Here is a 27884-nt window from a genome sequence, read left to right on the forward strand (position 1 = left end):
TGCTGTGTGTGACTAGAGTCCCGCCTAGGTTTCTGGCAAAATCAGACCTCAGCAAATGCCTCTGGGGCCTTCCCACAGCTCTGACCTTGATATACTGGGGCTGTACCCTGACCTGAGAAAAATGAGCACATAAAGCAATATTATCCACTACCTCGCACCAAATAGAAAGTTAATTCAAAATGGATCAAAGGTCTAAAAGTAAGAGTTAAAACTCTAAGATTATTGGAAACATAGTAAACGTGATGATGGAATATACAGTTGTTTCTTAAATATGATATCAAAAGCACAAGCAGGTCTGGCATGGTGGATCATGCCTATAATCTCAGCATTTTGGGAGGTGAAGGTGGGAGGATCACTTGAGGCAGGGAGTTTGAAACCAGCTTGGGCAAGATCCTGTCTCTACAAACTGTTTGTTTGTTTGTTTGTTTTTAATGAGCCTGTAGCCCTAGCCATGCAGGAGATTGAGGTGGGAGGATTGCCTGAACCCAGGAGTTCAAGGTTACAGCAAGCTATGATAGCCCCATTGCACTCTAGCACTCCAGCCTGGGCCACGGAGCAAGACCCTGTCTCTTCAAAATAAAGCAAAACAGAACAACCCACAAGCAACCAAAAGAAAAATTATATTTCATCAAAATAAATTCTTGCATCTCAACAGCATTAAGAAAGGGAAAAAACACGAAATAGGAGAAAATATTTGCAGATCACATATCTGATAAGGGACTTGCATCTGAAATATCTAAAGAATTGCAATTCAGTAACAAAAAGGAAATCACCTGATTTTAAAATGGCAAACAATTTGAATAGACATTTCTACAAAGAAGATACACAAATGTCAACTAAGCATGTGAAAAGCAGCTCAGCATCCTTAGTCACTAGGGAAATGCACATCAAAACCACAGTGATCCCAGTTTACACTCAAAAGGATGGTCAGAACAAAAAAGCCAGATAGAAGTGTTGGTGGGGATGCGGAGACACTGGAACCCTCATACACTGCTAGTAGGAAGGTAAAATGGCAGAGCCACTTTGAAAAGCAATTTGGCAGTTCCTCAAAAAGTTAAACATAAAGTTACCATGACTCAGCAATTTCACTGCCACATACAATGTCCAAAAGAAATGAAAACATATGTATATGCAAACTTGTAAACAAATATAGCAGCATTATCATTTATATATATGTAAAATTGCACTTTAGGTTCTAGGGTACATGTGCAGAACATGCAGGATTGTTGCATAGGTACATACATGGCAATGTGGTTTGCTGCCTCCATCTCCCTGTCATCAATATCTGGCATTTCTCCCCATGTTGTCCCTCCCCATTCTCCCTATCCCCCGCTGTCCCTCCCCTGTTTGCCCCCAACAGACCTCAGTGTGTGATGCTCCCCTACCTGTGTCCATGTGTTCTCATTGTTCAACAACTGCCTATGAGTGAGAATATGCGGTGTTTTTCTGTTCTTGTGTCAGTTTGCTGGGAATGATGGTTTACAGTTTCATCCGTGTCCCTATAAAGGACACGAACTCATCATTTTTTTATGGCTGCATAGTATTCCATGGTGCATATGTGCTACATTTTCCTTGTCCAGTCTATCATCAATGGGCATTTGGGTTGGTTCCAGGTCTTTGCTATTGTAAACAGTGCCGCAGTGAACATATGTGTGCATGTGTCTTTATAATAGAACGATTTATAATCCTTTGGATATATACCCAGAAATGGGATTGCTGGGTCAAATGGAATTTCTATTTCTGGTCCTTGAGGAATCACCACACTGTCTTCCACAATGGATGAACTAATTTATGCTCCCACCAACAGTGTAAAAGTGTTCCTATTTCTCTACATCCTCTCCAGCATCTGTTGTCTCCAGATTTTTTAATGATCACCATTCTAACTGGTGTGAGATGGTATCTCAATGTGGTTTTGATTTGCATTTATCTAATGACCAGTGATGATGAACGTTTCTTCATATGTTTATTGGCCTCATAAATGTCTTCTTTTGGAAAGTGTCTGTTGATGTCCTTCACCCACTTTTGAATGGGTTTTTTTCTTGTAAATCTGTTTTGTTCTTTGTAGATTCTGGATATTAGCCCTTTGTCAGATGGGTAGATTGCAAAATTTTTTTCCCATTTTGCTGGTTGACGGTTCATTCTAATGAATGTTTCTTTTGCTGTACAGAAGCTCTTTAGTTAAATTAGATCCCATTTTTCTTTTATCTTTATATACTTAGAGGGTACAAGTACAGATTTCTTACGTGCATATACATTTCATAGTGGTGATATCTGAGCCTTCAGTGTACCCGTCACCCAATTAGTGAGCACTGTACCCAATAGGTAATTTTTGTTTTTGCTTTTTGTTTTTGAGACAGTCTTACTCTTGTCACCCAGGCTGAAGTCAATGGCACAATCTTGGCTCACTGCAGCCTTCACCTCCCCAGCTCAAGGCATTCTCCTGTCAGCCTCCGGAGTAGCTGGGATTACAGGCACCTGCCACATTGCCTGGCTAAGTTTTTGTATTTTTAATAAAGATGGGGTTTCACCATGTTGGCCAGGGTGGTCTCAAACTCCTGACCTCAGATGATCCACCCTCCTCGGCCTCCCAAAGTGCTGGGATTACAGGTGTGAACCACCACACCTGGCCTCCAATAGGTAATTTTTCAACCCTCATCCCCCTTCCACCCTTCCACCTTTTGAAGTCTTCAATTTCTATTATTCTACTGGGTATGTCCATGTATATCCATTGTTTAGCTCCTACTTACACAACATGCAATATTTGACTTTCTAAGTTATTTTGCTTAGGATCATGGCCTCTAGTTGTATCCATATTGCTGCAAAAGATGTGATCCATTCTTTTTCATGGCTAAGTAGCATCCCATGGCATAAATATATACCATGTTTTCTTTTTCCAATCCTTTGTTGATGGACACTTAGGTTGATTCTATGTCTTTGCTATGGAAGTTGCCTCCTTAGTGCAGGAGGCAGCGCATCAGTTTCGTATTTGCTCTTGTAAATAGTGCTGTGATAAACATATTGTAAGAATTAAAGAAAAAGGAAAGAAACATGAAACGTGGCTCAACAGTCGAAAACAGGTTTATTTTGAAGAATAAATCTGAGAAGGGCTTCTGGCTGATTTTGGTCAGGAGTGTTCTTTCTTATAGACTAAGGATATTTAGGAATTTAAGAAGAGGGGAGCTTATCATAGGTTTGGAATGTTTCTATATAAAAGAAAGGTTATTGCGGGGTTGGAATGTCTCTGGTTAGAGGGGAGGCTATCCTAAGTTGGCATGTTTCTGGTCAGAGTGGAGTTTAGCTTATGCTTGGAATGTTTCTGGTTATTCAGACATTAGCCATTAGGCTGATGTTTTGGGGCTGGATTTAGGCAGGTTTTTTAAAAAAATCAAGTGAAACTTAAAATGGTGGTGTTTGTCCAAGATGGTGAAGCTTCTGCTCTGTTGTTACATATGAGTGCAGGTATCTTTTTGATACAATGCTTTTTTTTCCTTTTGGGTATATACCCAATAGTGGGATTGCTGAATTGTTGTTCTATTTTTAGTTATTTGAGAACTATCCATTCTGTTTTCCATAGAGGTTGTACTAATTCACATTCCCACTAACATACAAGTATTCCCTTTTCTCTGCATTCTCGTGAACATCTTTTGTTTTTAGACTTTATAGTAATAGCCATTCTGACTAGTGCAAAATGTACCTCACTGTGGTTTTAATTTGCATTTCTCTGATGGTTATATTGAGCATTTTTTTTTTTTTTTTTGAGACGGAGTTTCGCTCTTGTTACCCAGGCTGGAGTGCAATGGCACGATCTCGGCTCACTGCAACCTCTGCCTCCTGGGTTCAGGCAATTCTCCTGCCTCAGCCTCCTGAGTAGCTGGGATTACAGGCACGCACCACCATGCCCAGCTAACTTTTTGTATTTTTAGTAGAGATGGGGTTTCACCTTGTTGACCAGGATGGTCTTGATCTCTTGACCTCATGATCCACCCGCCTCGGCCTCCCAACGTGCTCGGATTACAGGTGTGAGCCACCGCGCCCGGCCCTGAGCATTTTATTTTATATGCTTGTTGGCTGTTGGTGTGTCTTCATTTGAAAAACATTCTTATCCTTTGCCCACTTTTTAATGGAGTTACTTGTTTTGTTGTTGTTGTTGTTGTTGTTATTGTCGTTTTAGTTCTTGGTAGATTCTGGATATTAGCCCTTTGATGCATAGTTTGCAAAGATTTTTCCTTACTCTGTGGGTTGTCTGTTTACTCTGTTGATTGTTTCTTTTGCTATGCAGGAAGCTGTCCCTCAAAAGAACTGCCTACATCCTCCATCTCTTCCTTATGAAAAAGGGCATATAAACGTCTGTTTCATGCTGGGTAATTGGATAATCATGATGTGATGTTCCCCTGTGTTAACAAATTTGTATGCCTTTTCTCCTATTACTTTTCTTTTTTGTCAGTCAATTTTTCAGTGATCCTTTATGGGGCAAAGGGAAAACTTTCGCTTGGTCTCTATAGCTCTATATCTACCATATCTATTTCTCTAGTCTAGACCTTTCTCCTGAGCTCCAGGCTCACGCTCTAATTTTTTTTTTTTTTTTTAATGGAGATGGAGTCTTGCTCTGTTGCCCCGGCTGGAATGATCTTGGCTCACTGGAACCTCTCCCTCCCAGGTTCATTCTCCTGCCTCAGCCTCCTGAGTAGTTGAGATTATAGGCGCATGCCACCAAGCCCGGCTAATTTTTGTATTTTTAGTAGAGACGGGGTTTCATCATGTTGGCCAGGCTGATCTTGAACTTCTGACCTCAGGTAATCCACCTGCCTTGGTCTCCCAAAGTGCTGGGATTACAGGTGTGAGGCACTGTGCCTGGCCCATACTCTAGCTTCTTACCGGGCATCAGAGGTCCCTCAGACTCAAATACCACAAGTCAAAATTGATCTCATCTCCCCATCAAACTTGTCCACCTCTAATAAATATCAGTTAATGGTGGTACCATCCACCAAACCCACCTCCACACTAGAATCCTTGATGCTATTGCTGACTTCTCTCTCTCTTTCTCTCTCTCTCTCTCTCTCTCTCACACACACACACACACACACACACACACACACACACACCCCTCCTACTCTGTCTGCACCCGCACCAAATGTATGCTACCTCTGAACTAACTTGAGTATCTCGCTCCTCTGTCTTCCTTTCTCTTCTCCCCTCTTCCCTTTCCTCAGAGCAGGACCTCATTCTCTTTTGTTACCGTAAGTTCTCTGATCCAACTGATCTCAATTAGGAATTCTTTAAGAAATAAAGTGGATCATGCCGTCTCACTTTGCTTAAAGGAATCAAAGAGCTTCTTCTGATTCTGTCTTTTATACATAGTAAAATCCCAATTCAGTTTCACTTACAGCTATCCCACCTTCTGATCTCCACCCTCATCTCCCTATGGTTCTACCATGAATTTTTACATTACCAGGACATAGCAAGCAGTGAGCAGTTTTTAAACATATTCTATTTTGTTCAGTAGGTTAGACATAACCACATGTATCTCTACAATTCTAATGTGCTTAATTCCATATCCCAGGATAGGAATTAAGCCTAATTTATGATGTTTGATTTGATACATTTTAGGGTTAAAGAGTTAATTTAATGCTCATTGTAGGAAAAAAAAACATATAGTTATGAATTCTTTGATTTATGCCATCCTTTAAACTAAAAATGTGTTTTATGCTTTGATGTTTTTGCTGGAAAAAATTGATCTGTATTTGTGAGAAAGGAAGTACCCTTGCTCATAGGTAAAGCATATTCTCTTAGCTCCATAAATAAATCAACCGTAAGGAAACGGGTCATTCATGTTTACTCAGCATCTCCTGAACACATTTATGTACCCATCTAAACGTCCACCAAGTCCTCCCTGCAAATCTACTTGGAATCCAAGCTGACACCCTGGTAGATGGAACAGACTGGTTTTATGCAGCCAGAAGATGGATCAATAATCTCAGCACAAAGCTGGCATGTTCAAAGGATTTAATTTTTTTATATAACAGCTTTAGCCAAAGCTATTCTAGGATTCAGCGGAAGCAGAATTTCACGAGAGGACAAACTTCTTGACTAATGGCCAATCACTAATCAGCAGGGAGGGCAAAGCCTGGTGTTTGTGTCATGGCCTGGAGTGGAGGGGGTGAGTGGGGCATCAGTATCGAATAGTAAATCAGGACAACCGGCCTGGCCAGTCTTGCCCTCACAGCCCCTCTGAGCAGCCCATCAGGAGGCAGCAGACGGATCAATGGTCAAGCTGGGGCGGGGGGGATTTACTCCACCACAGGCTACTGGAAAGCAGCTTTTTGCCTCACAGACGTCCACAAAATGCCTTATTTTACAAGACTCATTTTGTTCTTGTTTTGCCTGATGGTTCTCGTGGAGAGCAGAAAGACCAAGAGGAAGCGATGGACAGGGCAGGTGGAGACGCCTAAGCCAAGGTAAAGCCATGGGTGGGAGAGGAGGGAGGTTACCCTGCATGGTAGCCACAGCAGTGGCACAGTGGAATGGTTCCCCAGGGGGGCTGCAGGTCCTATCGTGATGTCGCCCTATGAGAACACAGCTACTTCGCTGAACTCAGCCTCTCCCTGGGCACACAGACTCTACGTATCACAAGCACTGAGGGCAGAACTGGACTGGGGTGAGACTTTCATTCTAATGCCTGTATTCAGCCAAAGCATTTTGATTTGAGGCAAATATAAACAGTTGGAGACTTAGTGGGCAAAATCATTCTTTGTACAAATCACATTGTGCTGCTTTGTTTCTCAAAGTTCACAACTGGTGACTTGCTAGATAATTACACTCAAGTATTTTGGGGAGAACTGTATATAGGAGCCTAGGCTGAACTATTAAGAAAAAATGTATATGGGAGTTGTCTTCCTCAAATACTCTCTTCCTTAAATTTACTAGAGAATAACTTTATAATGATATTGGGTTTCATTTAGCTGTTTTGAATCTTAGAAGAGGTGTTCAGAAATTTGCTTAATTATCAGAAATGTATGTATGGACAACAGTGAATGCCATTTCACGATGTAATGGAGACATTCCCAAGAAATACTGGCCCAGGATCTGCATTCAAAATCATTACCTTACTAATCTAAGTTCCTTAGTAAGTTTATTTTGAATTGACGTATGAAGCATGATACTCCAGGCCTGAAGTAGAAGTAAGGACTGTTAGACATGGAGATAAGAAAAGAACAAGCAGCTAAGATATAAATGCCATGTGTGGCATGTTACACATTTATTTTCCATTCTACTAAGCATCAGATAAACTAGTGGTTTTGAATATAAATTAATATATTGAGGCACATTTTCTAGGTCAGTGATCTCCAAACATTTTTGATCATGCACTGCTGTCAATAATTTTTTGAAACTGTATCTCTAATACATGCATATTTACTTACAGATTACATACATGTGCTGTTATAAATATGTATGTTAAGTTAAAGTTTAATTGACTTATTTTTAGGAAAAAAACTGAATATAAATAAGAGTTACAGCCCCTATTTCCACTATCCCAGGGGTGATTGCTGCTCTGGGAGAGGTAATTACTCTCTCTTTTTTTGTTTTTTGAGATGGATTCTCTCTCTGTCACCCAGGCTGGAGTACAGTGGCACAATCTTGGCGCACTGCAACCTCGGCCTCCTGGGTTCAAGGCATTCTCCTGCCTCAGCCTCCCGAGTAGCTGGGATTATAGGCGGGCACCACCATGCCTGGCTAATTTTTATATTTGTAGTAGAGTTGGGGTTTCACCATGTTGGCCAGGCTGGTCTCAGACTCCTGAACTCAAGTGATCCACCCACCTTGGCCTCCCAAAGTGCTAGGATTACAGGCATGAGCCACTGTTCCCAGACTATAATGACTCTCTCTGGGGCCTAGTCTTACTCAGCAGAAGGCAAACAGATCAAAACCCACCAGAAGGATGGGAAAGAGGTCCTGATCTGGAACACGCATCCTAGTTGTGTTGTCAGAACAACAGGCTGTTAAACTGGAAGGAGCCTTAGAGGTCCTCTGGCCCAGCAAGTCCCCTAAGCTCTAATTTTTGGAAATGTGAATGGCTGTTGAGTGAAACGGGGTTCCAGGGTTACCAAAGCGTGGAAAACCCTGGTTTAGACCATTTCCAACAGATGTCTTTCCAGCAGAACTTCTAGAACCTTTGTTATGCACATAGGCACTGTGAATCTTGAAGAGGGGGATAAATTGTGCAGTGTTTCTCAGCAACAACTAAAAAATCCAGAGTTTTGGACTGTCTTGTGGGATTCCTACTCCACAGAGCACACACTGGGAAACTGCCCAATCAACTCATGACAGCTGCTGAAATGGCTCAGAGGCATGAGTAAGTCACACGGCCTGCTAGTGGCTTCCCAAGACTAGCATGTAGGTTCCTGATTGACTTAGACTGGAGGAAAATGTGCTCCAAACTGTCTGTTCCCTGAGAACGGGGGTTCAGCACAAGTCCCTCAGGGGCGCTCGGGGACCCCACTCGGCTGGGGTCTGTTGCAGCACCTCCATCACTTTTCCTCAGAAGACCACAGTCTCATTCCCAGTCCCCTGCATGAGCCTGGGCACAGCTGGGCTCTGACTTATAGTGGGAAGAAGATTTTGTTTAAATCCAGCCGATGAGGTGTTAAAGTGGGAAAAGATGAACACATACATTACAAGGAAGTAAAATATTTCTTGAGCTGAGGCTGGGGAAAAGGACAGGGAACGTGGTTCTCAGCCTTTCTCATCCACAAGGACACACACAGTCAGACGGTCAGTGGGGCGACACCTCCCTATGAACATTTCAGCCAAGCCTCTGACTTATTTTTCCAAATTACTTTCATTATTGACACGCAAGCTCAAGCTATACGAACAAGAAAGAATAAAATGTTGTGACCCTTTCTGATTACAGTCTTAGGGTGCTTTTTCTCTTTAGGATAGCTCCTTTTCTTAGAAGTCCTGTTTACCCACAAACTCTCATACACGGTCACACTCACACACATAACACACACCGCATGTGTGGCTTCACGGGCACACGCAGTGCACAGGGTCACCCTCACACATGCACACTGTGAAAACCCCTTCGAACCTGGAAGCCTTCCCTGCCTCACCCCGCCAAGGTATGCGCACAGAACAATGATTCTGCCCAGCAGCTGCTTTTACAAAGACCGGTCCCTGTTTTCTGCTGCTTTTTGTCTCTATGTACTGAATGTCTGTGGAGCGAGTCTGTTTCCTCTTGGCTGTTGTTGGTTTCGTTCTGTTCTCCCAGCTCTCAGCCTCCCAACTTTATGCCTACTCCTCCTGACCACACGATTGCTGTTCTTTCTTGCCAAGAGAAGCCCTTCTCCCTTGAGAGCTGAAGAATAAACCAGACTCTGGGCTGTGGGAGTCTGAGCTGTGCCCTGGACAGCACCGTCGGGCCCCTGCGGGTCTCAACCTGGAGCCCCCTCTGCAGCTTCCTTCCCCATCTGCTGCCTCCTCGGTACCCCTGCCTTGGCCATCCCTCCTGGGTCTGCATCGTGGTTCTGTTTCACTGGATGTGGCAGCAGCTTTGCTTTCCAGCCATGCAGTGACCCTTATCTGCTGCTCAGGGTCTTGGCAAAGGAAAAGGAGTTGGGAATTCAGGAAAATCAGATTCAGACCTGGTTCTGCCACCGTTTATCAATGTTTCCTGGTCTCTCTGAACCTCAGTTTCTCCAGCTGAAGAGGGGGATGATGTGAGAATGGGGTGAGGTCTGCCTAACATCCACAGTTCAGGGCCTGCACAGAGAGGAGGGGCATCCACAAAGGCCTGGTTATTCTGGTTGCTGCTATTGCCAAAAAACCACAATACGACGACACCAGCCCTGCTTCCAAAGGCATAGCGGATCCATTTTTCTTCTTCCCTCGCCCCTCACCCAAAGGCTGGGTTTGAGGTTCCATGAAGGTCCTGGCTACCCTGCATGGGTGGGCGGGGGCTCAGGAGTCTAGGGTCTGAGGCCAAGGCTGTCCAGGCGGGGTGGCCATCTCCTGTGAAAGGATGAATGGAGAACATATGGCTCTCGCAAATAACCCGAGGCTCAGGATCTTAGTGGCTTGATCCCTTAAACTGTGGGCCCTCAATGGCAGTGGGATTTAAGTCTCTCTTGTCAGGGTGGTGGCATTCTGGGATTTCCATGCCTCTAAGCCTTTCCCTAAATGGATGTGGAAACTGTGCTGACCAGGAGGGATTTACTCCCTGCGAGTCAGAGGGGCAGTGAGCCAGTTGCACTTCCGGTTTAATGTCCATGATCTGCTAAGCCCTCGGGCTGAGTTCTTCATCTGCCTTCCTGGAGCATCTTTCCTGGGGTGTCTGGACGTGGCCCCTCATACAGTCACTGTCCAGAGACCCAGGCCTGGCCTCCATTGACTCCCGGAGGCAAGGCTTGAGGAAGAGATCAGTGAGTGTGAAAGCTCCTTGGCAGCACAAAGCATGACCACACATGCCTCAAGGGGGCTGGACGGAGGTCCTGTATTTCAGCCATAGGGGAGGAAGTTAAATTGGACTTTGCTGTGAAGTTACAGTGGGCTCGTCTACAAGTGAATCTCATCATAACTTCCTCTTCCATCCGCCTGACACCCTTCATTGTCTTCCCATTGCCTTTGGATAAAAACGGAATTCTTAACATGACTCAAGGCTCTGCCTGGCCTGGCCTCTGCTTGTTCCTGCAGCTTCATCCTCTTCATTCATTCCCACCACACATCCCACCCCATCCCGCTTCTCATCTAATGCCCACTCATCCTTCATCCTATGCCACTTCAAACTGAGTGTGGCCCAGAGCAAGCTATGCATGCATTGAGTTCAGTTGCCTCTAGGATACTCAATTAGGGATGTTGGGTTAGGCCGTCAGATATAAAGGTTGAGAGTAGAGGGTAGGGATTTAAGAACATCAGCATGTTGATGGCAATTTAAACCACCAGCTTAGGTGAGTCTGCCAAAGAGAGGGTAGAGAGAGAAGATGGCTGGGACAGGGTCCTGGGGACACCGGCATTTCAGAGATGGTCCTGCGGATATCGGCATTTAAGGGAAGAGGAGGGGAGGCTACCATGGAGAAGGGCCTGTCAGAGAGGTAGGAGGAAAACCAGAGTACCTTGTCCTGAAAGACATGGTTTCTGGCAGAAGCATGGACCTTCCTGTCTGGAGCTGCAAAGAAGCCAGACCTCAGCAAGGGCACCTTTAGGACCTGGGGTTGGGCATAAATAGGCAAAAGGGCTTGGATCCAGCGCCAGCAGCCCGTGGAACATGGCTATTTGGAAGAGTTAATTGTTTACTGAGTGGGGAGAAGAAATTTTTTTTTAGGTGGAAAGGTAAGGACTTTTAGGGCAATGAAAAGATTCTATATGCCACCATAATGTTGTATATACATCATTATACATTTGTCCAAACCTAGAGAACATCAACACTAGGCTGAAAGTGGTGGCTTATGCCTGCAATCCCAGCAGCTTAGGAGGCTGAGGCAAGAAGATCTCTTGAGGCCAAGAGTAGCATAGTGAGACCCTGTCTACACAAAAGAAGAAGAAGAAGAAAAATTAGCCAGGCATGGTGGCATGTGCCTGTTAATCCCAGCTGCTCAGGAGGCTGAGGTGGGAGGATCACATGAGCTCAGGAGTTTGAGGCTGCAGTGAGCTACAATTACACCACTGCGTTCCAGCCTGGATGACAGAGCAAGACCCTGTCTCTAAAATAAGGCTGACAAACTGGGTGCTAATGCTAATGCTGTGTCAATGCAGGATTATCAGCTGTAACAAGAGCACCGCCCTGGTGGGGGATGCTGGTGGTGGGGGGACCATGCATGTTTAGGCGTAGAGGGCGCATGGAAACTGTACCTTCCGCTCAATTATGCTGCGAACCTAAAATTGCTCTAAAAAATAAAAAAGTCTTCAACATTTTTTAAAAAAGGAAATGTTTAAAGAATATAACCAACACATTTATATTGCCATCACATTCAATGCATTTTGCATGAATTGAGAGCTAGAGGAGAAGGTGGGGTTTAGATGGGTTTTCTGCTTAGTTTTAATTCCAGGCAGGAGAGCCTTGCATCCAGTTTGAACACTGATGGGAATGAGGCATGAATGAGGAAGCTGTGGTGAGGGGGCACGAGGGCAGGCTTCAAAGGGCTCTGTGAGAAGGGGCACTTCTGCTGAGCCTCAGTTACCTCACAAGCGACATGTCTGGATGCTACGCAAACAGGGCAGGGCAACGGGGAGGGCAACAGGGTGGAAGGACTAGAGGGTGGGTGAGTTTGGAAAGCAGATGTGAGAGTGGCTGGGTAAGATGGCTGCCAGATGGGAGGCTGTCCTCACGCAAGTCAGGCTCTCCTCAGGACATCTGCTCTGCTGTTCTCGCTCATAATCACTTCCTTCAGGTCCTCTCATGACTCCTCCCAGGATTCAGAGGAATCACCAGTCACCTCACCTAAACATCCCTCCACTCCAACCTGTAACTCCCTATTCCTTACCCTGCTTTGTCACGTGATTTACCTGTCCACTGGTTTATCGTCCACCTCCCAGACCAGTTTGGAAGCCCTGTGAGGACCGTGAACATATGCCCTCCCTGTGGCTTGAGCAGTGTCTGCACAGAGTAGGTGCTCTATGGAAACGTGTGCCTGCACGGAGTAGGTGCTCTATGGAAACGTGTGCCTGCACGGAGTAGGTGCTCTATGGAAACGTGTGCCTGCACGGAGTAGGTGCTCTATGGAAACGTGTGCCTGCACGGAGTAGGTGCTCTATGGAAACGTGTGCCTGCACGGAGTAGGTGCTCTATGGAAACGTGTGCCTGCACGGAGTAGGTGCTCTATGGAAACGTGTGCCTGCACGGAGTAGGTGCTCTATGGAAACGTGTGTCTGCACGGAGTAGGTGCTCTATGGAAACGTGTGTCTGCACGGAGTAGGTGCTCTATGGAAACGTGTGTCTGTACGGAGTAGGTGCTCTATGGAAACGTGTTGTGCAAATCAATCTGAATCTAGGAACTGGAAAACTGTGCAGCCAGGGTATGGGACGACTGTCTGTGTGCATGTTGGCGTCTTCAAGGTTGACGGGAGGAATTAAATGGAGAGAACGAGAAGCAGGTAGTTTCTGAGCCCTCACAGGAGCGGGGAAATGACTGGGAGGTCTGCAACAGTGAGAAGCTGGGCCAGGCAGTTTTAGAAGTAGGGCTATAAACTGGAAAACCCTGGGTTATAGGGGAATCTGTTTGGAGCAGGCAGGCCAACTTTTATACTAGTACGAAACAATAAAACTTTTGGTGATTATGGAAATGTTATTTAATTTTTTATGATCACACTACGCTGATGTAATGAAATGGTTAATAGCTGCACTGTCCAGTATAGTAGCCACCAGCTTCATGGGCTGTTGAACACATATGTGTGGCTAGTGTAACTGAAAAACCAAATATTCATTTATTTCATCTTTGGCCTGTGAAGCTATAATGGGCTTGTCTAAAGGTGAATCTCATCATAACTTCCTCTTCCATCTGCCTGACACCCTTCATTGTCTTCCCATTCCCTTTGGATAAAAACGGAATTCTTAACATGACTCTCAAGGCTCTGCCTGGCCTGGCCTGGCCTCTGCTTGTTCCTGCAGCTTCATCCTCTTCATTCATTCCCACCGCACATCCCACCCCATCCTGCTTCTCATCTAATGCCCACTTATCCTTCATCCTATGCCACTTCAAACTGAGTGTGGCCCAGAGCAAGCTATGCATGCATTGAGTTCAGATGCCTCTAGATACTCAATTAGGTGGTCAGATATAAAGGTTGAGAGTAGAGGGTAGGGATTTAAGAACATCAGCATGTTGATGGCAATTTAGGCCACCAGCTTAGTTTATTTAGCTTTCATTATTGAAACAGCCATATGTGTCTAGTGGCCATTTTATTGATCAGTGTAGCTTTAGACTTCCCATTGAAATTATGCCATCTGGGCAGAGCCGGTAGGGAATGAAACTTAAGACGGATTTCATAGGAGGATGTCTCCAAGATCAGAACCTCAAAAGAGGAAACCATCACTTCCCTCTTAGAGTTTAAACAGGAAACACACTTGTTGCTCTCAAAAATGAATGAAGGCTCATGCCTGTAACCCCAGCACTTTGGGAGGCTGAGGTGGGTGAATCACCAGAGGTCAGGAGTTCGAGACCAGCCTGGCCAACATGGTGAAACCCTGTCTCTACTAAATTATAAAAATCAGCTGGGCATAGTGGTGGGTGCCTGTAATCCCAGCTACTCAGGAGGCTGAGGCAGGAGAATCACTTGAACCCAGGAGGCGGAGGTTTCAGTGAGCCAAGATCGCACCGTTGAACTCCAGCTTGGCAACAGAGCAAGACTCCATCTCAAAAAACAAAAACAAAACAAAAAAAAAAAAACAAGAAAAGTGAATGAAGTGTGATAAGAATAGGGAGAAAAAAAAATAGAGGTACATGTAAATAAACAAAAAACACGCAAAACCAAATTTCCATTGATCTAAAAACCTTCAATATGCTACACAAAACAAAGTCACAGGCCTGGTGGGCCCTGGTTTCTTCAGTGGGTGAGTTAGCAGTTCCTCACTTGCTGCTACTAAATGGTCAACACCAACATGTGCCCTGGGCAGCTCTCAGGATGCCACCAAAGGCATCGGATTAAGGCTTATCCTAGTGGTTCTCAAATGTTGCTGTACCTTAGAATCACCCAGGAGCTTCAATAAATTTCCAGTGCTGAGACCTCCCTCCCAACCAGTCAAATTCAAATCTCTAGGAGTGCGATTTAGGCACCAGTGATTTTTAAATCTCCTCAGTTGATTACAATATGTAGCTAAGTTTGAGAATCATAGGTCTAGCCAGCAAAACACAGAGCCAGATAGAGTTATTATTAAGGTATTGCAAGATCAAAAAACACCAAGTTTGGAGTGACTGTGATTCTCAGCCTTGATCCCATGGGAATAGCTGGGGACTTTGCCCCAGAGAGGTGAATTTGATTGGTCTGGGGTGCAGCTTGGGCATCAAGATTTTTAAAAGCCCTTCAAGGTGATCCTGAAGTGCAGTTAAGGCTGAGAAGCATCTGGGTTACAGATGATGTTGAGCAAATGGACTAGAATGGAATTGGTTTAAATTTCTCCTAGTTGTTTGTGTGGTCATGCTGCTACCTTTTACTGGATGCCTGCTACACGCCAGGCATTGCGCTAAGTGCAATGGACACAGAGATAAACCCTGGCCTAACACTCTTAGAAGGCTAAGTGAGACACGTACACAAAGTAACTCAAGTGCCAGGCACAAACCAAAAGCCTTGTGAAAGGAACAGGTAAGGTACTGTGGATTAACCTGGCTGTGTGAAGTTTCCTTCCCTTCCTCCTTTTTCCTTCTTTCCTTTTTTTTCTATGTTTGTTTAGTAATAACTGTCAGCAGACAATTGCTTTAGAACATTGTGGATCTGACTGCTTTAGTGTGCACTTGTGGCAAAGAAAATCATCTGGATAGAGTGAGTGTGAAAGAGAAGAGAGAATCACTCCTTCACTGTCACCTGTTTTAGAGGAAGGACTGATGAGGGCTGTGTCCTGGGCTCCAGCTCTGGGTGCACCACCCAGCTGGGTGGTCAGAGCAACTCCCTCCACTGGCTGTGAATTGTCTTTTTCAGCGTGGAGGGTTTGCCCCAGGATGGGTTCTGCATACCTGGACTGAAGTAAGAAGCATCAGATTTGGCAAAGATAAAACCAGCATTTGAAATTTTTGACTATATTTGTCTTAGAAGTGTATTTATCACAAAACCATTCTTATAACACCATGATTTTTTTTTTTTTTTTTTTAGAGAGGGTCTCACTCTCTTACTCAGGCTGGAATGCAATGGCACAATCATGGCTCACTGCAATCTCAACCTCCCAGGCTCAAGTAATCCTCCTATCTCAGCCTCTCAATGTGCTGGGACGAGAGACGTGTGCCACCATGCTTGGCTAATCACTTTTTTTTGAGTCGGGATCTTGCTATGTTGCCCAGGCTGGTCTTAAACTCCTAAGCTCAAGCCATTCTCCTGCCTGGGCCTTCTGAAGTGCTAGGATTACAGATGCGAACCACTGTACTTGGCCAAGAAATTTTTTAAAAATCATGATCTTCTACTACTCAACACAATCATTTTTTTTTTCTCATCACAAACGTATTTATTTATTTATTTACTTATTCTGGGTGAGATTCTTGTTTATTTTTAAAACTTCTATTTTGGGTTCAAGAGTATAAATGCAGACTCATTATAGAGGTAAACTCATGTCACAGGGGTTTGTTGCACAGATTATTTTGACACCCAGGTACTAAGCTCAGTACTCAATCATTATTTTTTCTGACCCTCTCCCTCCTCCCTCCCTCCATGTGCAAGCAGGCCCCAGTGTCTGTTGTTCCCCTCTTTGTGTTTATATGTTCTTATCACTTAGCTTCCATTCAGAGGTGAGAATATATGCGGTATTTGATTTTCTGTTCCCGTGTTAGTTTGCTTAGAATAACGGTCTCCATCCAGTTCCATTCATGTTCTGGCTAAATGACATGATCTCATGCTTTTTTTCTGTGAGACAGGGTCTCACTTTGTTACCTAGGCTAGAGAACAGTGGCGTGATCATGGCTCACTGCAGCTCTGACTTCCTGGGCTCAAGCCATTCATCCATCTCAGCCTCCCAAGTAGCTGGATGTGGTGCCATGTTGCTCAGGCTCGTCTTGCACTCCTGGGCTCAAATGATCTGATCTGCCTGCCTTGGCCTCTCAAAGGGATGGGGTTACAGGTGTGAGCCACTGCCCCCAGCTGATTGAATTCTTTTTTATGGCTGCATATTATTTCATGGTGTATGTGTATTACATTTTCTTTCCTTTTATATATATATTTTTTGGAGACAGAGTCTTACGCTGTCACCCAGGCTGGAGTGTAATGGCACAATTTCAGCACACTGCAACCTCCACCTCTAGGATTCAAGCTTCAGCCTCCTGTGTAGCTGGGATTCAGACGTACACCACCATGCCCAACTAATTTCTGTATTTTTAGTAGAGATGGGGTTTTGCCATGTTGGCCAGAGAACTCCTGGTCTCATGTGACCCACCTGCCTTGGCCTCCCAAAGTGCTGGGATTACAGGCATGAGCCACCACACCTGGCCATACCACACTGTCTTTATTTAATCTGTCACTGATGAACATTTAAGTTGATTCCATGTCTTTGCTATTGTGAATAGTGTTGTAACGAACATGCATGTGTCTTTATGGGAGAATAATTTGTATTCCTTTGGTTATATGCCCAGTAATGGAATTGGTAGGTAGAATGGTAGTTCTGTTTTTAGCTTTCTGAGGACTTACAACACTGCTTTTCACAATGGTTGAACTAATTTATATTCCCACCAACAGTGTATAAATGTTTTCTTTTCTCTGTAACCTCACCAGAATCTGTTATTTTTTAACTTTTTAATAATAGCTATTCTGACTGAGGTGAGATGGTATCTCATTGTGGTTTTGATTTGCATTTCTCTAATAATCAGTGTTACTGAGCTTTTGTTTTTCATATTCTTGTTGACTGAGTGTATATCTTCTTTTGAAAAGCATCTGTTCATGTCCTTTGTCCACTTTTTTTTCTTTTCTTTTTTTTTTGAGATGGAGTCTTGCTCTGTTGCCTAGGCTGGAATGTAGTGGCGCAATCTTGGCTCACTGCAACCTCTGCCCCCTGGGTTCAAGTGATTCTCGTGCCTCAGCTTTCCAAATAGCTGAAATTACAGGCATACACCACCACACCCAGCTAAATTTTGTTTCCTAGAGATGGGTTTCACCATGTTGGCCAGGCTGGTCTCGAACTCCTGACCTCAAGTGATCTGCCTGCCTTGGCCTCTCAAAGTACTGAGATTACAGGCAGGAGCCACTGTGCCCATTTATTGCCCACTTTTTAATGGAGTTTGTTTTTTCCTGTAAATTTGTTTAAATTTCTTATAGATGCTGGATGTTAGATCTTTCTCAGATGCATAGCTTGCAAATATTTTCTCCCATTCTGTAGGGTGTCTATTTACTATGTTGATACTTTCTTTTGCTGTGAAGAAGCGCTTAAGTTTAATAATATCCCATTTGTCAATTTTTGTTTTTGCTGCAATTGATTTTGGCATTTTCATCATGAAATCTTTCCCAGTTTCTATGTCCAGAATGGTATTATCTAGGTTGTCTTCCAGGATTTTTATAGTTTTGAGTTTTATACTTCAGTATTTAATCCATCTTGTGTTGATTTTTGTACATGGTGTAAAAAACAGGTCTAGTTTCGATCTTCTGCATATGGCTAGCCAGTTCACATAGCACCATGTATTGAACAAGGAGTCCTTGCCTTATTGCTTGTTTTTGTCAGCTTTGCTTAAAATCAGATGGTTGTGGGTGTGCAATCTTATTTCTGGGCTCTATTCTGTTTCGTGGGTCTATGTGCCTGTTTTTGTACCAACACCATGCTGTCTTGGTTACCATAGCCTTGTAATATAGTTTGAAGTCAGGTAATGTAATGCCTCCACCTTTGTTTTTTTTTTTTTGCTTAAGATTGCTTTGGCTATTTGGGCTATTTGGTTCCATATGAATTTAAAAAATTTTTTTTCTAGTTCTGTGAACATTGGTAGTTTGATAGAAATAGCATTGAATCTATAAATTATTTTGGGGAGTATGGCTGTTTTAATATTGATTCTTCCTATCTACTAGCATGAAATATTTTTTCATTTCTTTATGTCATCTCAGATTTCTTTGAGTGGTGTTTTGTAATTCCCATTGCAGAGATCTTTCACCTCCCTGGTTAGCTGTATTTCTAGGTATTTTATTCTTTTTGTGGCAATCATGAATAAGATTTCATTCCTGATTTGGCTCTAGGCTTGACCATTCTTGGTGTATAAGAATGCTAGTTATTTTTGCACATTAATTTTATATCCCAAAACTTTGCTGAAGTTGTGTATCAGCTGAAGGGGCTTTTGGGCCAAGACTATGGGGTGTTCTAGGTATAGAATCACATTATCTGCAAACGAGGATATTTTGACTTCCTCTCTTCCTATTTGGATGCCCTTCATTTTGTTCTCTTTCCTGATTTCCCTGGCCAGGACTTACAATACTATGTTGAATGGGAGTGGTGAGAGAGGGCATCCTTGTCTTGTGCTGGTTTTCAAGGGGAATGTTTCCAGCATTTGCCTGTTTAGTATGATGTTGACTATGGGTTTGTCAGAGATGTCTTTTACTATTTTGAGGTATGTTCCTTCAATAATTAGTTTATTGAGAGTTTTTTTAATACAAAGGAGTGTTGAATTTTATCAAAAGCCTTTTGGGCATCCATTGAGATAATAATGTGGCTTTTGTCTTTAGTTTTGTTATGTGATTAATCACATTTATTAATTTGCATAGGTTAAACCAACCTTGCATCCTGGGGTTGAAGCCTAGTTGATTGTGGTGGATTCACTTTTTGATGGGCTGCTGGATTCAGTTTGCCAATATTTTGTTGAGGACTATTTGCCTCAATGTTCATCAAGGATATTGGCCTGAAGTTTTCTTTTTTTGTTGTGTCCCTGCCAGGTTTTGGTATCAGGATGATGCCAGCCTCATAGAATGAACTGGGGAGGAGTTCCGCCTCCTAAATTTTTGGAATAGTTTCAGTAGGAATGGTACCAGCTCTTCTTTGTACATTTGGCAGAATTTGGCTGTGAATCCATCAGGTCCTGGGCTTTTTTTTTTTTGGTTGGTAGGCTATTTATTATTGATTCAACTTCAGAGCTTATTATTGGTCTATTCAGGGAATCAATTTCTTCCTGGTTCGGTATTTGGTTGGGGTATGTATGTGTCCAGGAATTTATGCATCTCTCCTAGGTTTTCTTTTCTTTTTCTTTTCTTTTTCTTTTTTTTTTTTGAGACAGAATCTTTCTCTGTCACCAGGCTGGAGTGCAGTGGCACAATCTTGGCTCACTGCAAACCTCTGCCTCCTGGGTTCAAGCAATTCTCCTGCCTCAGCTTCCTGAGTAGCTGGGACTACAGGCATGTGCCACCATGCCGTTAATTTTTGTATTTTTAGTAAAGATGGGGTTTTACTACATTGGTCAGGATGGTCTCGATCTCTTGACCTTGTGATCCACCTGCCACAGCCTCCCAAAGTGCTGAAATTGCAGGTGTGAGCCAGTATACCCAACCTCTTCTAGGTTTTCTAGTTTGCGTACATGGAGTTGTTCATAGTAGTTTCTGATGATTATTTGTATTTCTGTGGGGTCAGTGGTAACATCCCCATGGTCATTTTTGTGTGTGTGTGACAGACTCTCTATCTCCCAGGTGGTGCAATCTCTACTCACTGCAATCTCTGCTTTCTTGGTTCAAGTGATTCTTGCGCCCTAGCCTCCCAAGTAGCTGGGACTACAGGTGCATGCCATGATGCCCAGCTAATTTTTCTATTTTTAGTAGAGACAGGGCTTTACTATGTTGGCCAGGCTTGTCTCAAACTCTTGATCTCAAGCAATCCACCCACCTCAGCTTCCCAAATGCTGGATTACAGGTGTGGGCCACTGCCAATTGTGTTTATTTGGATCTTCTCTCTCTCTTTTTTTTTTTTTTTTTTTTTTTTTGAGACAGAGTTTCGCTCTTGTTACCCAGGCTGGAGTGCAATGGCGTGATCTCGGCTCACCGCAACCTCCGCCTCCTGGGCTCAGGCAATTCTCCTGCCTTAGCCTCCTGAGTAGCTGGGATTACAGGCACGCGCCACCATGCCCAGCTAATTTTTTGTATTTTTAGTAGAGACGGGGTTTCACCATGTTGACCAGGATGGTCTCGATCTCTTGACCTCGTGATCCACCCGCCTCGGCCTCCCAAAGTGCTGGGATTACAAGCTTGAGCCACCGCGCCCGGCCTCTCTTTTCTTTATTAGTCTAGCTAGCAGCCAACTCAACCATTGTAATTCAATTATAGCCTTTGCCAAGGTAGAATGCTGTCCTGCCCAAGAGGACATCTACTTTCAGAAGTCTCTGGAAGAATCTGGTCCTCAGGTCAGTCTACCTGTGAGGATCTGGGGTGTGTGTGGAGGGTCCTTCAGCCCTCCCCCTCCCCTGGGCCAAGAAGGAGATGGCAGAATGGAGAAAAGGTGCCTAACAGGTAGATCTTGCAGGAATAATCTCCCAAATCATCTCAATGCATTGATGAGCCCATGGAAAATGGTTTCTTGCTTGTCTTTGCAGCCACTTGTATAAGAAGAATCTCGATGTGACCAAGATCCGTAAGGGAAAGCCTCAGCAGCTTCTCAGAGTGGATGAACACGACTTCAGCATGAGGCCTGCCTTCGGAGGTACAACTGTTCTTCCCTGGTGCCAGGTGGGATGTCGGCCCCACGGATGCGAGGTGCTGCTCTCTCTGGCTTCCTCCAGCAAACCCTTCCTCAGGTGGTGCGATTTTCCCACTCAGGCAGATAAACCCAACTCCACCTCCAAGTCCCTAATTTTCCCAAGGAGAAAAGAGCAGGAAGGAAGTGGGAAAGAGGGCTGTGGACTGAAGAGGGCCCGCCAGTGACTAAGCCATTTACATTCACAAAGGAGACGGGCCCTGTGGCTGTAAACTTTTTGTCCTACAAAAGTACAAGCAGACAAGGAGAATTAGGACACAAAATTGCTCCTCTGCCATTTTTATAGAGGAAGAGGCCACAAAGGCAGAAGTGGCCAGGGTCCTCAAAAGTCCTCACATGGTCCTGCCTCTGCACTATTTTGGCACGTGTGTGTGTCTGGGTGTGGGTGGAATTCCGAACAATGCATTGTAACTTTGTTCCCATGGCTAGCTGGAGTTGACTGTTTTGAGGGAGTCACCCGCTTTCCAATGCAGCAACAACAACTTAACTCATGACAAAGACTCCTTGCACACCTGCGCCCAAAGGTGCTCTGCTACTCTTGGGTTCAGGGAGGGGAGGCATGGCCAGCGGCTGTCCTTCCCAGGAACCAGAGAAATGCCATGGAGAAGCGGGGTAAAGTCTTAGTCCGTTCCGGCTGTCATACAAAACACCATAGGCTGGGCGGCTTATAGACAATGGAAATGAATTTCTAATAGTTCCGGAGGCCGGAAGTAAGATCAAGGTGCTGACAGGTTCCATGTGTGGCGAGGGTCCCCTTTCTATTCATAGACAGTGCTTTCTCACTGTTCCCTCACATAGTGGGTGGGGCAAGGCAGCTCTCTGGGGTGTCTTTTATAAGAGCACTTATCCCACTCATGAGGGCTCCACCCAAAGGATCTCATCACCTTCCAAAGGCCCCACTTCCTAGTACCATCCCATTGCGGGTGAGGATTGCAACATACGCATTTGGCAGGGACGTAAACATTCAGGCCACAGCAGCTGGGAGAGGAGTCAGTCATCGGCTCTGACCAGGCAGGGGGCTGGGTAAGAAGACCAGAATGCATGAGATCCCTGGTCCAACTCTTTCCTCTTCTCTTGGGGTAACTGAGGCCCCAAGGATTTCAACTGATGAACCTGGCCAAGACAGACCAGGCAGGATGGCTTCACTTTCTCCTTCCCCTCTGCCCTTGATCCTTGTAGGTTCCATCATTCTAGGGTAGCAGAAAGGAGTAGAGATGACCTCCGGGCAGGTCACCAATCCTTTGAGCCTCCATTTGTTTGTTTATAAAATGGGGATAGTAATCCCCACCTAGGGGGTTGTTGTCCAGATTAAACAAGATAATGTATGTAAAGCCCCTGACACACATTCATTCCCGTCCTCTCTGAAAAACCCAGCTGTCAGACCTTCCTCTTTTGTGACTGTTACGGGATTAAGAAATTAATTTATCCCAGAGGACTTTGCATTTTAAAAGGCCTCAAAGCCTCCCACTAAATTCCCTGAGCTCTGACACCTGCTAAGCAGGAGAAAAGCAGGGGGCAGATTACAGGCCTGTGACTCATCTCCCTCCCACTCGCAACCCGACTGACGCCCACGGAAGGTCAAGAAGAGGCCACCATATTTCTGGTAGCTTGAGTTTCCTCAGGGGTTCGTCATGAGCAATTCTGCCAAGGAATTTTACGAAAATAAAGTTATGCTGAATAAGCAGCTTTAAAATAGCTGCATCTGCTCCGGGAAGTCTAAGCAAGTCATCCCCAAAAGCAGGAACCTCCACTTCTCTTGCACAGCAACAGTTAAGAGTACAGAGGAGTACAGTGGCTAGGAATCGCGATAACCAACAATAACACGCACGACAACTACCGCTTTTTTTTTTTTGAGATGAAGTTTCACTTTGTCGCCTGGGCTGCAGTGCAGTGGCGCAGTCTTGGCTCACTGCAATCTCTGCCACTTGGGTTCAAGTGATTCTCCTCCCTCAGCCTCCTGAGTAGCTGGGATAACAGGTGTGTGCCACCACACTTGGCTAATTTTTAGTAGAGACAGAGTTTTGCTATGTTGGCCAGGCTGGTCTTGAACTCCTGACCTCAAGTAATCTGCCTGCCCCGGCCTCACAAAATGCTGGGATTTTTCTTTTTCTTTTTTAAATTTTATTTATTTATTTATTTATTTAAAGATGGGGTTTTACCATGTTGGTCAGGCTGGTCATGAGCTCCCGACCTCAGGTGATCCACCCGCCTTGGCCTCCAAAGTGCTTGGATTACAGACGTGAGCCACCATACCCGGCCCTAAAATGCTGGGATTATAGCATGGACCACCGCGCCTGGCCACAGCTATTGCTTTCATAGTGATTTTTTCTGGGCCAGGCACCATTCTAATCAAGGTACAAATATATATGATCTTATTTTAATCCTCTCATCAATTCTATGAGGTAGATACTATTATTGTCCTCAGATGAGGAAACTGAGGCACAGAGAGGTGAAGTAAATGGCCCAAGTCAGCTGAGGTTTGACCCCCTCCCCTTCTTGTCTCCTAATTGCATGTCTCAACGCAGAGCTGACGTATCCATTAGGTGGCATAGGCACACTGCCTGGGGCCCACAACAAAATGTTTGCTTTATCTTAAGAAAAACAAATTTGTAAGCAGAAGTTGTTTTGATATATACTATTAATATGCTCATCATTAAACCAACACAATTATCAAATACACTTTTTTTTTTTTTTTTTTTGAGACGGAGTTTCGTTCTTGTTACCCAGGCTGGAGTGCAATGGCGCGATCTCGGCTCACCGCAACCTCCGTCTCCTGGGTTCAGGCAATTCTCCTGCCTCAGCCTCCTGAGTAGCTGGGATTACAGGCACGCGCCACCATGCCCAGCTAATTTTTTGTGGCAAATACACTTTTTAAAATTTTTATAGAGGAAGAGGCCCATGAAGCATAAGTGCCCAGGGTCCTCAAAAGTCATAATGTGGTCCTGCCTCAGTGCAGTCTTTTGCAGGTTTGCATTGGGTGTGGGTGCTGTTCTGAACAACGTGTTATACCTTTTACCCAAGGCTGGTGTTGCTGTCAGGAACCTGGGCCATCACCTGGTCAGTACCTTCAGTATATAGAAGAGCCTGGGGACCCAGGAGTTAGGTGATGGCCACAACAGCCAGAGGCAGAACTTAGGTTTCTTTTGTGACATCAGCTGCAAAACGGAAAGGCTTATGAAAATGTTCCCAACAGGAGCTAGCTCTCAGGAACGGCAGGTGAAATCCTGCCATGTTCCCAGAAAGCCTGACTCCAAGCAGAAGGCTACGACGATGCACCACAGTCCCCAGTCAGGCTGCTCCTTCCTCAAGTCAGTTCCAGGAGCAAAGTGGACTTCTTGTGCTGTGACCATTGCATCTGCTGGGCCCTTCTGCAGGGCCCTCCAGAGCACAGAGGGTCAGGACTGCTCCCTGCCCCTGTCTGGGTAAACTTCTGACCCTAGGGAAGGCCCTGTCTTTGGAAGCAACTAAGGAAAGAGGTGTCACCTGCCATAGATGTCAAGATCTCAGCCACCACAGCATAGGTGGGGGCCACTCCTCCTTCCTTCCAGCCTCTTCTCCATGGCAGCTGGTCCCCTGGGTACCCCTGATCTCCTGCAGGGCTTTCCTGGATGCCCAGATGTCACTCGGATGAAATGGGGGAGGAGAGCAATAGTGAGGTACCAGGGCTCCCTGCCACCATGAGCCCATAAATAAGACCCAGAGTTTCGGCCAGCCAGGCGAGACAGGATGATCACAGGAGGGGGATTCCCACTGCTTGTGGCATCAATGATCTTTATTACCTGTACCCTCCAGGAGCATCTGAAGATGGCTTAGAGCCAAGAAGCCTTCCCTGCAGGTGCTCCTGGGTATCCCCATTTCACCCAGCACCTCTTGGGCAGGTCTCTGTGAGAAAGGAGGCTGTGCAGACAGTACATAGGTGACTTTGTGCAGGTGACAGAAGATACCTCATTCCCTGGAATCAGCCCCTGACAGGTTTCTAGTTAGAAGTAGAGCCTGGGTCCAACCCATTCGAAGTGCAGGCCCAGCCTAACACCCCTTTCCAGTAGCGCCTACCACATGAAGCAGGTCATCTGAGCAAAGATGTCTCTCAATAGCCTCAATATTGTGTGGACTATGGCCTTTATTCCCATCTTATTTCTCTAAGAGGGATTCCTGTGGAATGGTGTTTAAAAGCAGTTGAAAGAGGCTGGGCGCTGAGGTGGGTGGATCACTTGAGGCTAGGAGTTTGAGACCAACCTGGCCAACATGGTGAAACCCCATCTCTATTAAAAATACAAAAATTAGCCTGGTATGGTGGTGCACGCCCGTAGTCCCAGCTACTTGGGTGGCTGAGGCATGAGAATCACTTGAACTCAGGAGGCGGAGGTTGCAGGGAGCCAAGATTGCACCACTGCACTCCAGCCTGGGTGACAGAGTGAGACTCTGGCTCAAAAACAACAACAAAAAATTATCATGCTCAGACTATACCCCAGACCAATTAAATTAGAATCTCTGGGGGTGGGACCAAAACACCACCTTTTTTTTTTAACAAAGTATTTTTTTAAAATTAAAAATAGTTGATAGAGAGGAATCTGCTTAGGACTAGATACCCCTTGGGTGACCTTTTTAGTCTAAAAAGAGAAAAGATTAAAAATCTGTCAGCTTCCTAATAATCCCATGGATCAGTTGAAACAAAAATACCTTGTCTAAGCAACCAGCTGTTTGATTAGGTAGTGTGCCCTGGTTAGAACCTCCAGAGGCACAGGGTTTCTCCTCCTTCTGTAAGGAGAAATGCTGCAATGCTGATTTTATTTTTTTTATTTATTTGAGACAGGGTCTTGCTCTGTTGCCCAGTCTGGAGTGCAGTGGTAGGATCAGAGCTCACTGCAGCCTCAACGGTTTGGGCTCAGGTGATCTTTCCACCTCAGCCTGCTGAGTGGCTGGGGCTACAGGTGTGCACCAACATGCCGGGCTAATTTCCTGTATTTTGTGTAGAGACAGATTTTTGCCATGTTGCCCAGGCTGGTCCCAAACTCCTGGGCTCGAGCGATCTGCCCACCTTAGACTCCCAAAGTGCTCGGCATGAGAGTAAGCCACTGTGCTCAGCCCTGATATTTTTTAAAATTTCATCTTTAAAATTGTGGTGAAATGTATAATATAAACTTGACCCTTTTGACCAATTTTGAGTGCACAGTTCGGTGGCATTAAATATATTCACATTGTTAGACAACTATTGCTACCATCCATCTCCAGAACTTTTTTCATCTTCCCAGACAGAAACTGTATTCGTTAAACAAGAATTCCCTATTTCTCTCTCCCTGCTCCAGCCTCTGGCAACCACCATTCAACTTTCTGTCTCCATAACTGACTAGTCTAACTACTCCTAGAGGAATTATACTACTTTGAGTGGCTTTTATGACTGGCTTATTTCATCTAGCATAATGTCTTCAAGGAACATGTTGTAGCATGTGGCAGAATTTCCTTTTTTTAAAGGCTAAATATTCCATTGTATGTGTATACCGCATTTTGTGTATCCATTCATCTGTCGATTGACATTTGTGTTGTTTTTACTTTTTGGCTACTGTGAATAGTGCTGCTGTGAACAAGGATGCACAAATATCTGTTCAAGGCCCTACTTTTGATGCTCTTGGAAATATACCCAGAAGTGGGATCGCTAGATCATACAGCAATAGATGAGCATATATTTTATTTTTTTGAGAAACCACCATGCTGTTTTCCGCAGTGGCCATACCATTTTACATTTCTACCAGCACAATGCTAATTTTTAATTCAAACTGCACAGATGGGAGGGACAGGAGGGATGTAGTATCATCATGGAATCTTTTGAAATATATCCAAGGAGTTTGTCAGAATGACCGGAAAAAATCTAGACAAAAATGTAGGTCAGGTTCTCCAACCAAAATGGTTTTGTTCCTAAGACAAATATGTATTTTTTGAGCTGCTATGTGCTAGGCAGAGTTCTTGGTCCTAGGGACCCAGTGGGGAGCACGACAGACACGCTCCTTGGAGTTTATGCTTTAGTTGGAAGACCACTTTAATGAAATCCTCATGTGGAGATGTCAAATTGTGAGGGCCACTGGGAAGGAAAGGCTGGGAAGCTGTTGGGGCGCGCAGCAGGGTGTGATCACGGGCGCAAGGGAAGGACTGCCCTAGGGAAGAGCCACCCTTGCCTGGGAAGCTCATACTGTTGGAGCTCTCTTTACACTAAATTAGTTAGCATGAAATGAAATACTGTTCTCAAGAAGCTAATGTTCTACTGGGGCAAACAGATAAACTATTAAGTACAATCAAGTATGACAGAAGCAATGTAGGGTATCTCTACTGATGGAGTAGGAGAAAGGAGGGAATGGTCAGTTCTGCCCAGAGAGGGGATCACAGAATCCTGCATCCAGGAGGGGACACTTGCAGTGACAGATACCTGGAGGGTGAGCACCAGCAGTGAGGAGAAGGCAGGAAGAAGGATACACCCCAGACCAGGAAGTGGTGAAGTGTCAGGGAGCAGGTGCAGCTCCATGTGGCTGGGTTATATCTAGTGTGTGCACGTGTAGACGGGAGGGAG

At 44.8% G+C, this 27884-nt stretch overlaps 1 protein-coding gene across 1 annotated transcript in view; it reads left to right on the forward strand.

Moving 5' to 3' along the window:
• Positions 1-6212: 6212 nt before the first annotated feature.
• Positions 6213-27884, forward strand: part of GABRR2 (gamma-aminobutyric acid type A receptor subunit rho2) — a 62398-nt gene continuing 40726 nt past the window's right edge. The window contains exons 1-2 of the mRNA XM_003922933.4: positions 6213-6455; positions 21165-21271. Of these exons, the coding sequence (XP_003922982.3) occupies positions 6343-6455; positions 21165-21271 (220 nt within the window). The 5' untranslated portion in view covers positions 6213-6342. The remainder of the gene's footprint in view (positions 6456-21164; positions 21272-27884) is intronic.

This window comes from Saimiri boliviensis, chromosome 4, assembly GCF_048565385.1.
Source record: "Saimiri boliviensis isolate mSaiBol1 chromosome 4, mSaiBol1.pri, whole genome shotgun sequence".
NCBI lineage: Eukaryota > Metazoa > Chordata > Mammalia > Primates > Cebidae > Saimiri > Saimiri boliviensis.